Source organism: Onychomys torridus, chromosome 1 (genome assembly GCF_903995425.1).
Source record: "Onychomys torridus chromosome 1, mOncTor1.1, whole genome shotgun sequence".
NCBI lineage: Eukaryota > Metazoa > Chordata > Mammalia > Rodentia > Cricetidae > Onychomys > Onychomys torridus.
The window spans coordinates 8,333,038-8,347,965 of record NC_050443.1 but is presented as its reverse complement, the minus strand read 5'-3'; the positions used below and the strand labels follow the sequence as shown (position 1 = coordinate 8,347,965).

The 14,928-nt window shown below is 36.3% G+C and overlaps 1 protein-coding gene across 2 annotated transcripts in view; it reads right to left on the bottom strand.

The window, feature by feature from the left end:
* LOC118569541 (bile salt sulfotransferase 1-like) overlaps positions 1 to 7,705 on the bottom strand; it is a 34,510-nt gene extending 26,805 nt beyond the window's left edge. For both annotated transcript variants that reach the window (XM_036167467.1, XM_036167477.1), the window contains exons 1-3: positions 7,573 to 7,705; positions 6,319 to 6,527; positions 4,536 to 4,662 (exon numbers count right to left, since the gene is read on the bottom strand). In XM_036167467.1, the coding sequence (XP_036023360.1) occupies positions 4,536 to 4,662; positions 6,319 to 6,527; positions 7,573 to 7,705 (469 nt within the window). The remainder of the gene's footprint in view (positions 1 to 4,535; positions 4,663 to 6,318; positions 6,528 to 7,572) is intronic.
* Positions 7,706 to 14,928: the final 7,223 nt, after the last annotated feature.

Genomic DNA, 14,928 nt, shown 5'->3' with positions numbered 1-14,928 from the left:
GCAGACTTGGAGTCTCATTAATTTAGGTGTATCTTCTTGTTTATTTACAAGTTTCTTTATAATAAAGCTTAGTTTTTAAAATTTTTAAGAAAGAAAATTTTGGGGAAAGAGAAACACTGGTGAGAGGAAAATGATACAATCAATATTAACATCACTGTGGCATTTTCTCAAAGCTGAAAGGAAAACTTCTGTATGGCCCAGCTATTGATTCTTAGGTATATGATCAAACTTTTTAGGTGTAGTCTACTATGTAGTGAGGAATGTACAACGATACAGATACTCAAACACCTGTGCTTATTGCAGCTCTATTTACAATAACTGGCAAACAGCTTTACCCTACATGCCACCAACTGAAAAGTAGATAATAAAATTGTAATGTGTATACACAGTTTAATTTAATTCATCTATAAAGGTGAAATTACGGAATTCTCAGTAAAATAGGTGGAACAGGAAAATGCACCTAACGTGGTAACCCCAGCACAGATAGATAAATATTCCCTGTTCTCTCTCATATGAGGATCCTAGAAAAATTCTTAGTGTATTTAACTTGAAGTGCATATAAAGGACAGGAACCCTGAAAGGGGCCATTAGAATAGGAACATGAAAAAATAGACCTTAAAGGAGAGAAATTGCAGAAAACCTCTAGTATGAATATGAATGGAGGGAATATGAGATTGAATGGGTTAACATGAAGATGGGCTGAGAGGGTGAAGGGTAAAATTAACCAAAACCAAGAATATATGAAAATGCCTTATGGAAACTCATCAGTTTGTAAGCTCATTAAAAATATTAAAAAGTTTAAGTCAAGGAACAATGCTGCTCCAAGAATTCATAGGTTATTAAATGAAAACTCCATTGCTAGCACTGGGATATCTCCCTAGGATTTGTTGCCTAGAAAGGGCCTGAGGATTCAAATAATAAAAGCAAATGTTACTGTTGTCAGTGATTCCTAAAACTAACTGCTAAGACCTATTTCTGAACACATCCTCATATTCTTGTCGCAGTACATAAAGAAAGCAAAGTGGGAATGGGATGAAATACGCCTTTCTGCTGAATCTCTCTCATAGTACCAGAAAGTGCCGTGCTGTCTAATGGAGACCATCATTATGCCCACTAGTACAATAAGGGAAATTATGGTATCATGGTAACCAATCATTTTCTGGTTACGAGGAGTTCAAATGTGGTGCATTTGGTTGAATATCCATTTCAGAGAGGGAATAGATCCTATTGTTGAAGCTATCACAGTTTTTCTGCTAAATGGACTCTATGTGCACATCAAATTATCTTCTAAATAGCTATTTTTATCCTTATGTATACCTATTGTCAGCTTTGTAATAGAAGATTATTCTTGTAGTGAGCAGTAGTAGTTTTGAAGTCTCAAAAAAGGCCAAAATGGAGAGAATAAATACCCCAAATGAGATAATATAGATATCCATGTAGCTTTAAGAAACATGAAGGAAACTGGTATGGAAATGTTGTAAAAGATTAGATATTGGGTAGAATGAAGTAAAATATTGTATTTTAGACATTACATGGCCATAGCACCCTTTAACTCATAGAAGCTGTGATTACTTCACAAGACTGGGTCCTCAAATACTCGATCAAGTAATGAGAAGATATTCATGAGTAATAAAGCATTTTTTTAAATGTTGTTAGGGGCAGGATTCATGAGACCTCCTCCTTCCTGCATCAATGGGCAGTTAGTAGTTGTTATTGGAGGGAGAGGTATTTTTTTTAGTCCAGGACCTGCTGATAAGGTACCCATGTTCCTATAAATGATTCCTTGCTGTGGTCTAGTAAGCAAAATCAATAGACCTTACTGGGTAACAAACATACACATGAAGAAAAAGTCATGTAAGTAGAAAGTACAGCTAGTGGAGAAGAGGAAAAGGAGCAGCATGAGCAGGAAATGGATAAGAGAGGTTAGTGAGCCAATAATTTGATCAAAATATCTGCACACATGGATGAAAATATATAATGAATTAATTTATTATATATCAACAAAAATTAAATTAAATACAAAATATAAAGAATTCATTCCTATGAAAATACTTTTGAAACAAAGAAAGAAACAGGATTCACAATATTTGGAAAGGTGCATCTTAACATCAGGCTAATATATGGGAAGCCAATGAGAAAACAAACAAACAAACAACCAAAAAACCCCTAAGAATCCACAAATGAATTATGTGGTAGAAAGACATGCATATTTGCTATTTTTTGCTGTGATAAAACATCATGAACAAAGGCAAGTTAAGTAAGCAGAGAGAATTTAATTTGGGCTTATTATTCTAGAGGAATAAGAATAAATGATTGGGCCGGTGGTGATGGTGCATGCCTTTAATCCCAGTACTTGGGAGGTAGAGCCAGGTGGATCTCTATGAGTTTGAGACCAGCCTGGTCTACCAAGTGAGTTCCAGGAAAGGCGCAAAGCTACACAGAGAAACCCTGTCTCAAAAAAAAAAAAAAATAGCAACAAGTGGCAGGCAGGACTATAGCAGCAGAAAGCTGAGAGGTCATCTCAACTACAAGCAGGAAGCAGAGACAGGAAACTGGATGTGACTTAAGAACTTAACCTTTTGATGTGGATCAAAGAGAAGACACCTCCACTGCTCACAGTAGTGCAAACTTTCACAGCCACTATGGAAATCCATCTGGATGTTTCTCAGAAAACTCAGAATCAATCTACCTCAAGACCCAGCAATATTACTCTTGGGCATTTATGCAAAGGAGGCTCAATCTTTTCACGTGATTTATTGTTCAACTAAGTTCATAGCAACATTTTTAATAATAGCCAGAACATGGAAACAACTTATGGGTTCCTCAACTACACAACAGATAAAGTAAATGTGGTACATTTTCACAATAGAATATTACTCAGCTGTAAAAATCAATGCCACCAGGAAGTTTGAAGATAATTAGATGGAACTAGAAAAAAAATCATCCTGACTGAGGTAACCAAGGAAAATAAACATGGTACGTACTCACTCATAAGTGGTTATTAACTGTATGTAAAATATAACCTTGCACAATCTACAGCCTCAAAGAGTTTAGGTAACAAGGAGGGATCAAAGGGGACAGCAATTCATGAATGCCCATGGTAAGGGAAAATAGAAGAGATTTCTTGGGTTGATGGGGACAAATGGGGATGGGAACAGATCAGGTTGGAGGTATGAATGAAGTGGGAGAGTAATGAAAGAGACATCTTGATGGGAGGAATTTTGGGGTCAGGTCGAAATCTGGTAAAATGGAAACTCCCATGAATGTACAAGGATGACTAAAGCTAAGACTATTAGCAATAGTGGGTAGTTTCCTGAGCTGGTAATTTCCTATAATCAGATTGCTAGCTACCAACATTGTCATAAGACAGCCTTCATTGAGTGACTGAAGTGAACAGACACAGAGACCCACAGCCAAGCATTGGGTCTAGCTCAAGGAATCCTGTTGAAGAGAGGGAAGAAGACTGGACAAGCCAGGTAGGTCAAGGTCATTACAAGGGTACCCATAGAAACAACTTACATGGACTCAAAGTAGCTCACAGACCCTAGATTCTCAGCTAAGGAGCCTGAAAAGGACCAACATAGGCCTTCCACACATGTGTGATAATTGTGCAGCTTGATCTGCTTGTGGAATCCTAGTGGAGAAAGCAGGGCTTCTTTCTATTGGTTTGGCTGACAATCAGGAACCTTTCCTTCATAGTAGGTTGCCTTGCTGCACCTTAATACAAGGAGAGGAGCATAGCCCTATGTCAACTTGATGTCGTGCTGTGTAGACACCCATGTTGAGGCTGCTCCTTTCTGAACAGAAACAGAGGAGTGGATTTATGGGTGGGATGGGGAGGGAGGTGAGGGAGAAAAATTGAAGGAAATGAGAGAGGGGAACTGGTCAGGGTACAAAATAAATTAAAAAAAAAAGAAATTTAAACCTCTCAATGCCCAAACTCAATGATGTAATTCTTACTGAAAGGATGTACTTCATAAATCTTCTGAAAGAGTGCTATCAAATTGGAAACAAATATTCAAATATCAGTGTAGGTATGGCATTTCTTATTCAATAATACCACAAATTATAATAACTACCTTAGTACTGGAAAGACTAGATACTCCAAATATTGCTAGGATGATGTGTCATAAGGCAACCTGTGGCTATGCCCAGTTATGAAGTGGTGTATGAAAAGAGGAAGACTTTATAATTAGATTCAAAATGGTGATGAAACTTGGAGCCACAGATTGGTTGAATGTACAGGGATAAAATGGAGCCATGTGAGGACTAAAGAATATATTAAAGGCTCGGGATATAAACAAATTAGATAACATAGATGATATTATGGTTGTGAGCCCCAACATTAAATAAACAGAGCATTGTAGTATGTGCTTGTAGTCCTAGAATTCAAGAGGTAGATGCAAGAGGATTAGAGTGTCAACACTGTCCTTGGCTATATAGAGAGTTCAAGAGAAGCCTGTGCTATACCTGATTTTGTCTTTAAAAATGTCTCTGAGCCTCCCCCCAAGTCCTATATATAATAGGACACTCACCATTTCCTCTGAGGAACCATTCAAAGTAAGTTCTCAGTGACTCTGGATTCGTAGCAAGGTTTGTCTTACCCCAGAAAAAATAACCAGACACAAGAACATCTCTGGGATTTCTGATGATGTAGATTACCTTAAATTGAAAAACATGCACATGAAGGTAAATATAGGCATTCCAATACCTTTTAATTGGCAAAATTTACATGAAATGTCAATCAAATATCCATCAATTTTCTAAAAGCATATATTATTTTTATTTGGACAAAATATTTACATAAGTGTAAATGTATAGTCAGAATCCTCTTTTTTATTTTTATTTCATTTACACACATGTAACAACAAAATAACTCAGGTCAATAATAGTGTAAAAAACAAAATGACAATAATAACAAAAAAATCCAAGACTGAGTCTATAGTTGTGAATATCAATACCTTACAATGGAAAGACCACCCATCCACTGTGAAGAACAACTTATATACACAGAGTGATGAGTACAGTGCTGAATCTATTTGCAATATGAGAAACTAAATGCTTTTTGCAACTGTAACTACCAAATATAACTTTCAAAAGAATCATGGTGCAGAGTTCAAAGCCAGTGTGTCATTGTACCATGAAAACAAAGACCTGCAGGCAACTAAGAAATGCTGATAGTGGAAGACATAGACTTCCTCTGGGAAAATCATAACAGTTGGTTATCCAATACCAAATTCTCAGCCCTGAAAACATACATACAAGTTACATTGTATAGACTGAGCAGGTTATATTTAAATTTTGAAAAATATGTAGATACATACACAGATGTAGCAACAATAAGTGAAAAAAGAGACCACAAATTTGAAAGAGAGAAAGGAGGAAAGCTTGGAGGGAGGAAGTATGGGGAATGATGTATGTCATTATATTATAATCTCAAAAAAGGAAATAATTTAAAAATAAATAATAATTTTAATAAATGGAAATTTATATTTTGTACTAATTCTTTTTGTAAAATTATTCTAGAATTCAACTCTTCAGGCTTCAATTTCTCCAGTCAAGGTTTTGCCAAATCCACATAACACACATGCATATAAGTGTATGATCACACCTTTGTTGTGATATTTTTAAGAGAGGTAATAATTCTATATCTATCTTTGTTGTTTAGGCATAAAATATTTTTAAGTTCTATGGTGAAGAAACTTCCAGAAAATTTTTTTACTAACTAGAAACTATAATAGATTAGAACCTATATATCTCTGCTCCCTTCTGGAGATCCTCTCTAAGTGATGTGGATGAATCCTGTGGCTACTGATCTCAATGGACAGATAGATACAGCAAGACACAATGGGTACAAATGAGGCATGACTACTGAACAATCTCCACAATTAGAGCACTTATGCCTGGTCAGGCTGCTTCCACTATATGCAGCTGTGTCTTGAGTAATTCAAGGGCATGAGCTATGTGTAGAATCAAGATTAACTAATTGACCTCGATGACAGCAAATATTATTATCCACTGTACACTAGAGTATGAACTATGCTTGACCTGTATATAGTTTCTGAATGCTCTAGTTGATATTTTACTTTCTTTCATATATTTATTTATCCAGGAGCACTGTGTGGTTGTTGATATACTGGTACTCTGATGTAGTCTGAGGAAGGGACACAATAGCATCACCTATGTATTTGAAGACCAGCTTCCCACTCCCACCTTACACAATCAGAGTGCATTTCAGCAAGATCTCCAGGGCCTGTCATGGTAGAATAAGTTCAAAGAGAATTTTGTAAAAAGATTTTATAACCACTGAACACTGACCTTGGCCTTGGAACTGAAGAAAGACTTGGGGAAAAAATGGAAGGGAAGGTGGGAGCTGATGAGGCGTGGTCCTTCCTTATTCATTAATATTTGATATCCTACTTGAGACTCTAACCAGGGTGAACGTTCCCAGATAGGCACAGATTGAACCCACTTGGGATTCCCCTTGGTCTGAATCAAGGAGACCATCTCAATCAGCCAGTTAGTTCCTGAAGAAGGAAAAGTGGTGGTCATTATTTCAACAGTACTTGCAGAAAAGCCTGAAGTAGCATATATAACTACACAATTTACAGTGCAACTGTTTCCAAGCACACAGACCTATGGTGTTCACAATGTCTATACAGTACAAAGCATATTCATCTGGTACATTCCCAATGCTTGACTCTTAAAAACAAAGAATATACTGAATACCTGCCTATTAACATCACCTCTAGTCTTGGGCCATCATCATTCTAGTCTGATGCAGTGAATTTGACTATACCAGATATTCACATGGATGCATTCATGGAATCTGTCCTTGGGCTTGGCTCCTGTCATTTAATACAATGCTGTTGAGATGTATCCATGATGCAGTGTGTGTATGAATACTACTTCTCTTTAATGTGAATAAATCCCCTTGTGTCTATTTATCATACACAGTTGTATTTGTGTTTAAATGATTGTTGGTCAATGGATATTTCTCTGGCTCTTGTCTCTGGACTATTACATGAATATTTTTCTTGTGTTCTATTGCCCTTGGATTTTCCATGTTATTGCTTTTCAATATCAGCAATGTAACATTTACCAAATGTTCAGTGTTTTTGCCACCCAGTAAACAAACCTCCGCCAAAACCCATGATGCCTCATTTTGTTTACTCTTTCCTTTACCTGGACAAGTTTCATGGTAAATCTTCTACCTGACATTGTCCTCTCTCCACATATCCTTGCATCCATGTCTTTACACCTTGATGTTATTTATTCTGGTTATTTTCATCATTCTCCCTTTTCTACTCTCTCTTCCACACAGAGGCAGAATAATGACAGAGTCTACTTAGGATATATCAACATTTATCTCACGATTTGACTGATCTTCTGCCTACACATATTAGACTAGAGGTCTTTCTCTGAGTGAAAATGCACTCACACACAGCTCTCCATGCTCACAAACATTTTATGCATCAGATAAAAAGAACACTCCACTTATAGCCCAAATCAAAGAGATCTAAAAACCTAACCTTCATACACTTCAGGATTATTCTCATTCACAGTTCTTACCTGATTTGGGGTAAGTCAATATGACTGTGTCTTCATCTCTGATCACAAACTTATCATGAGCTTCTTGAATTATTTCTTTTTCAAACCCTACAGCAGGGAAAGGTATTCCTTCAAACCAAAGGTAGTCTGACATGGTGAAGAGCTCTTTATAGTTACTGTTAGGATTCCAGCTTTAGCCACCTGTTCAGCTTGTAGCAAATCTTGAGAGGTAATATTTATAGTGCAGTCAAAAGAAATCATTTACACTCCACAGTTTTTTGTAAAACTAGCTACTAAAAGGAAGAAACGATTATTGTAGTGACCAGTCAAAGGTTGTTGTATTAAGCAATTGTGAACTCATTCAGAGATCATTCTGTGGCTTTTGTGAGCCTGAGTTCATGACCCCAAACCAGAAGTTCAATAACAAGACTAGGAGATTGAATTGGGGTTTCATTTGAAATGATTTCTAATACAGTTCAGCTTTCAAAATGGTTTCAAATGTGCATCAAAGTTAGAGATCTTAAAAATGTTGCCACATGCAATTGTTTTGTAAAAAGTAGTGGTTGTTTTAGAGAAACTCATAGTTACTTGGCTGCACTATATGACTTCCACCCTCCCTCTACCACTCCAGTACCTACCCATTTCCCATATTTATGATCTCTTCTTTAATTTTCAGTTTATATATACTATATAATATAAACTACTATATATACATATATACATATGTATATATAAACTTATATATATATATAACCTACTGAGTCCTTTTAGTTCTGTTTCTTTGTGAATGAATCCTGAGTTAAGCACTTGTGATTGGGCAACCAATATGGGATTTCTCACACTGAGGCACCTGATTCTCCCTCTTTCAGCAGCCATTGGACTGCTGTATTCCTCCATCTAGGGATAAGACCATGTAGAAGTTCCTCTGTCTTTTATGTGTGTACCAACTGGTGCAATTATGCTGATGCATTTGCATAAATGTAGTATTGAGTGTTCATAGGCATAGTCCCTTGTCATGGTCAGTGGATATTTCCTATCAATAGGGATCCTGGGAATCTGAGGTCTTTCTGCCCCCTCTTCTGTGTTTTCTCCAAGCCTTAGCTTGAATGGATTCATTTCAGAGATATCAGTTGGGGTTAGGCACCTTACAGTCAATTATGCATTTTGACCACATGTGGGACTTTGTGATAATATCCATATATTGTAAAAAGATGCTTTCTTGTTGAGGGGTGAGAACTATATTTATCTATGTGTAAAAGATAGGTATTAAGAAAACAACTAGAAAGTATACTAGGTTCTGAACTTGGCAGCAGCAGGTTCACCTCTTGGTTCTATGCACTTTGCAGGCCCAATTAATTATCTGTGTTTACAGTACAAGATATGGCTTCCCTCTTAATGAGTGTGCCTTAAGTCCAATTAGTCAGCCCTTGAAACCTCCAAGATTAAAATTCCTCTGTTGCACCACCATGGATGCATTGCCAGTTAATTTATTTTTGTTGTTCACTGATATCACTCCTGGATAAGCCCAGTTATTGCTCTTCTGCCTTGGCAGGTTTTAACTTATGAAATCCACTCCTCAGATAAGAAGTTCCAGGTGAGTTTCAGTTCAATTCCTCTAATTTCTGTGTCTGAAGTATATTGTGGTTTCTGTAACAGAATTGTATCTTCAAGTTCTGTAAGACAATCAAGGGCAATTATACTTGGTATTGTTTTAGACATTGCTTGAAGTACCCTGACCAACAATATGAGAGGAGGTTTCTCATGCATGGTACTGGGGTTTTCCCATATAGTCCATGGCACTTGGGGGGAAGTATTGCCATTATAAATTTCATAGCATCTTTAAAATATATTTTTATACATGCATATTATATGTGACATTAGATAAATGTGTGATAATAAGCTTCTCCATTTCTCTCCAAACATCCTTAGTAAAATTTATCTCACCTTCTTCTCTGTCACTCTGTATTTGCCTCTCTGACCACTTATCAGTTAACTCCTCCATTTATTATATTTCTCTCTTTGTAGCACCTGCATGCTATTCCAATATCTAGAATTACTTCCCCAATCAGTCCTGTTTTCCTATCTTAGTTTGTAGTTTCTCCAGGTTATAAGTGCACATCTATAAATTCAAAGACAGAAAGCATGAAGAAGAGGGGACATTTAACATTAGTATTTCTGTGCCTGGGTTACCTCACTCAGTATAATACATTTTACTTTTACATATTTTCCTGAAAATTTTCATGAGTTCATTTTTTCCATAGCTAAGTGGAATTCTATTTTATGTGTGTACCACATTTTCATTAGTCATTCTTTTGTTGAAGGAGATTTTAGTCGTTTGTATTTCTTAGCTATTTTGAATAGAAAAGTAATGAACATGGCTAAGGAAGAATTTGTGGATTAGGATATCAAGTTTTCTGGTTACATGCCAAGGAGTAATACATCTGGACCATGTGAAAAATTTTCCATGTTGATTTCCAGAATGGCTCCACTGATTTCCAGAATTTGCAGTCACACTAAGAGTGAATGAGGGTTCCCCTTCCCCAACACCTTCACCAGCACTTATTCTTGCCAGCATTTGTTTTTGGTTGTTTTCTTCATAATAGTCATTCTTACTGGAGTAAAATGAAATCTCAAAGTAGTTTTAATTTTCATTTTCTTAATTTTAAAGATGTTGACCAATTTAAAAGATATTTCTTAGACATTTTAATTTATTCACTTGAGAAGTTTTGGGTCAGAGATATTGCCCAGTTTTCAATATAGCCTAGTCTTTAAACATTTCGTCTCTTTCTCCTGATGCTTTTGTACTTTGTCTGAACCTGCAGACAGTCATCTGTGTAGATGAGTACAGGTATGCAGATTGTAGAGCCAATGAAAAATACAGAAAAGAGTCTTGAGGTCTTCTAATCAATGCCAGACAGCCAGCTCATATATAGTCTTGAAGGACAGAAGTAGAATGATTCACAGCACATGCATTCAACCACTATCTGCCTGTCCTTGAATCAAGAAGCAAGTAATTTGATTTTCTATCTCAATGTACCTTCAGCTGGCAGCAGCAGCCTGAATCCAGCTAGATAGTGTGTTCCCTTCCATGGGCTAATCAGGACTTTCTCACAGTCATTCAAGAGGACTCTGTAGACTACTAAGGACTTTCTCACAGCCCTTCAAGGAGACTCTGTGGGCTAATCATGACTTTCTCACAGTCCTGGAGCAAAGAAGCTTGAGCTCTATTGTAGATGTAACCAGCCTGTTAAATAAGAAACACAGTACCAATTGCAGAGTTAAAAACCACGAGGTCAGAGCAAGAGCTGAAAACCTTACCCTTCACTGCTTCTGCTGTTCTTCCTCTCCCCAAGAGAGCTACCTCTCTGTGTCCTATCTTTTTTTTTTATAGATTTTCTGTTCTGTTTTCTCATTGGTTGTAAACCCAGCCACATGACCTCCTCATCGCTGCCTGTTTGTACAGACCTCCAGGTCTTCTATGGTTGCTATTGAGACTAAAGGCGTGTGTCTGCCATGCTGGCTGTGTCCTTGAACACACAAAGATCTACCTAGCTCTGCCTCCCAAAATTAAAGACGTGCACCACTACCGCCCAGTTCCTGCTCTGGCTTGCTCTGACCTCAAGGCAACTTTATTAACATATAAATAAAATCACATTTCAATACAAATAAAATATTACTATATTTCCCCTTTTCTATTTTAATAAAAAGAAAAAAGGAAAAAGTTATAACTAATATAAGAAAAACTATGTACAAAAGTACAATAACTAAATACCATATTACAAACAATAAATACCTAAACAATATCTAGTCCATTTGCATTTGACAAATTCAGAGAAAATAATTCCATTATCTATCCTATTTTGGTAAGTCCAAAATGTACCTGATTCACTTTCTATCCTAACTTATATTGCTAACAGAACTGTCTTATAACATCTTTCAAATTTATACACTTACAACTCTTAGTGAGTTTTTCTGAAGTCCTTAACAATGATAATTATAAGTATAACTAACTGATGTTCAACTCCCTCAGAGACCCAAGAAGGAAATAACACTACCTAATAAAAAATAAAAACAGGAAGTGCATGCAAGCAGCTTCCATAAAAAAAATGTGAGTTGACAGAAACAGCCAGTTGTCTAGACAGCCACCTGAGGTTTCTCCACAGGGTTGGGGCATCATCTTCAGCCTATAGGCTTATCGTACTCTTTTGTGAACTAGGATGTATACAAGGTCAACAGTTTGACCTTACATTTAGTGAGAGCAGTCCATGTACCAGAAACACCCGAATTCCATTAGTGTCATGTCATGATTCAGGATTTTAAATTCTGGAAATTATTGATGTTTCTTCAATTCAGCTGTCCATTTTTCTTGGCTGTGTTTATGTGGCTTCATCTCAGCATCCTGTTCTTCTCCACATCCCTCTATTAAATGCCAGTCTACTATTGAGAGGGGTGAGCTTAGTTATTCTCCAAGAATAACTGTTTCATCTGCTGTTCCATTGCACATCAGAAGCCATTGGCCCACTTCCTGTTCAGCTGCCTTCAAAGAAAAGGACACGGTACCTTTTACAGATTGCAAAGGCCACTCACTTAAGGGATGGTGCCATATTGTCCTGGCTTCAGAAGATGCCTTTTGTTAAAGCCACAACCACACTTGTTTTGGCAAGAACTGGTAGTCCTTGGTTTCATGTCCTGACTGTCCTGTTTATCAGCAGTTGATTTGAGGATACATTGTTGTCCAGTGGCTAACTTTTGCCACAATGAAAGTTAATTCCATATGCAGTTTCTTTAATGCCCATATTTACTCTGAAGTAGATTGGTACTGCCAGGAGTCGACATGTCTCATAGTCATAGCAAAAAAGAAAAATTCCTAAGTTATTAAAACATTTTAAATGCCATATTCTATAGATCTCTGAAGGGTTTGAAGATTACCTGTCTATCTAAAATATATCTGTTTGATCTTGAAAACACACCTAATATGACTACAAGTTCAATTGTAATGTCTAACCACTAATTTTCATTTCTATATATTCTAATAGTTGGTAATACTAAAATTCAAGGATTAGCAAATTGCATTACATTGTTAAATGAATGGTATAAATACAATATCTTGAGCAAGATTAGAAATATGTATATGACATACTCTAACAATCTCAATCTCAATAATAATAATAATTTGTATACAATATAAAACAATCCAATCCAATATAAAGTATTTAAAACTAGTAATTGTCTTTTACATTTTTCTTTTTCTTTTTTTTTAACAAGCACCTTTTGCCTAGCCCTTTTCCTAACCCTTAACAACAACTTGTAACCAACCCTCCTAAACAATGAAAACTATCCCAGACCCAATACCCCTAAAAAGACCAAAAAACTACCCACCCCACACCACCCCTTTGGGAAGGTGGGCATCGTATTCTTAAAATTGCTTCCTGCTCAATATGGGCAAAGTTATTTTTATTCTGAAAAGAAAAATTTTGGGTTAATTGACAAATTCTAGGAAAGGTAACTATATTCTTTGTTATCCATAATGCCAAAGTTCAGGGTTTATCTCAAGTCCTTATTCAAGTAGTCTTTGAAACTGGATCATCTCAGCTAGCCATCTCAGAATTGCTCTAAGCACTTTGTAGTCCAAAGCTGATCTGTAGATGATGTTTGTCAGCTTAGTGATATTATTTTCTATGTGGAATTGTCACTGTGGGGCCCCATCTTCTTCCTGGAGATTTCAGTTGAAGTTAGGCCTGGCCGTGATTTCCTGCAGAAAACTGAAAAGAGACTCGAACACAAAGACATGTATAGGCAGCTAATCGAAGCCTTTTCTCTAGAATTAATTAGTACTCTATATAACCATTATTATCTTAACAAAGTTTAATATATATATATATATATATATATATATATATATATAGTAATTTTGATATAAAATTCATACTTTAAGTAAAATTTAAAGAATCAGAATAGAATCAAAGAATTAAGATTAGTAATAGAATAGTTCCTTAATTAATTTGCTTTCTCTCCTGTTCCATGTAAGAAGATGGCTTTTTCTTCTGATATGATACCGGGAGTTTTCATTTTCCTTTTAACAACATGCTTGAGTTTAAAGGAGGAGAGAGCCATTCTCCAACTCCAAAATCAGCTTGAAGCTTTAATTGAACTGGGACTACAAGAAGACCAATAGTATTAATTTTTTAGAGAAGAGAAGAAACAAAAATTTAGGAAGATTTATGAAATTTTGTAGAAGATATACCAATAGGCCATTTTACTCTTTGTCCTGGGACAGATGATTTGTCCTTTTTCTTCAGTTGTCTCATTTGTCCAGTGTTCTTCAGATTCCTTATCCTTCATTCTCCTAAAAGACAAAAACAAAAACCCTTCCCCAAGACTAATTTTGGGGAGGTTCCCTTTTGGCAAGTTACATCTGATTAAATGAAAAGGCATGTATTAATGGTGTAAGTGAGTTTAAACTGGATGGTCATGTTGGTTGATGAACTTTCACCTCCTCTAATTAAGAGGTCTCTCTTGTTCAAATCGATCCTTTATCAATTTTGATGGTACCCACAGCTTATCTTCTCCTGCAGAAACAAAAGCAAAACCTCGTCCCCAACATAACACATACCCTGGTTTCCATTGTGAGGTCAGCACATCCTTGAAGTATATAGGCTGATTTAATTCTGTTGTTTTTTCTATTAACCAATGTCTCTCTGCAGCTGTTGTTCCTTTCTCATTAGCACTGAGAAAATTCGAAGCTAATAGAGCATTGTGCAGTAAACTTCTGGGGGTTTTTGTTACCTCTTTCTGTTTATTTATCATGTCCTTTAGAGTTCTGTTGGATCTTTCTATAACTGCTTGGCCTGTAGGATTATGTGGTATACCTGTAATGTGCTTTATATCATAATAAGCAAAAAACTGTTTCATTTTAATAGAGACATATGCTGGAGCATTGTCAGTTTTAATTTGTGCTGGTATACCCATGATGGCCAAACTTCTAGCAAATGAGTGATTACAGGAATCAGCTTTTTCAGAACTCAAAGCAGTCGTCCATTGAAATCCTGAATAAGTATTGATAGTATGGTGTACATATTTCAATTTTCCAAATTCTGCAAAGTGAAACACATACATCTGCCAGATTTCATTCCTCTGAGTACCCTTTGGGTTACATCCTGCTGGTAATGGTGTCTGATTGTAGAAGGAACAAGTAGGACATTTCTTTACAATTTCCTAGGCTTGTTGCCAGGTTATGGAAAAATCCTTTTTAACCTTTACTATTGACGTTTCTTATGAAATTCTGAGGCCTCCAGCACATTTCCTATCAATAATTTATCAATCTCATCATTTCCTTGTGCGAGAGGGCCTGGCAGACCAGTATGGGATCGGATGTGA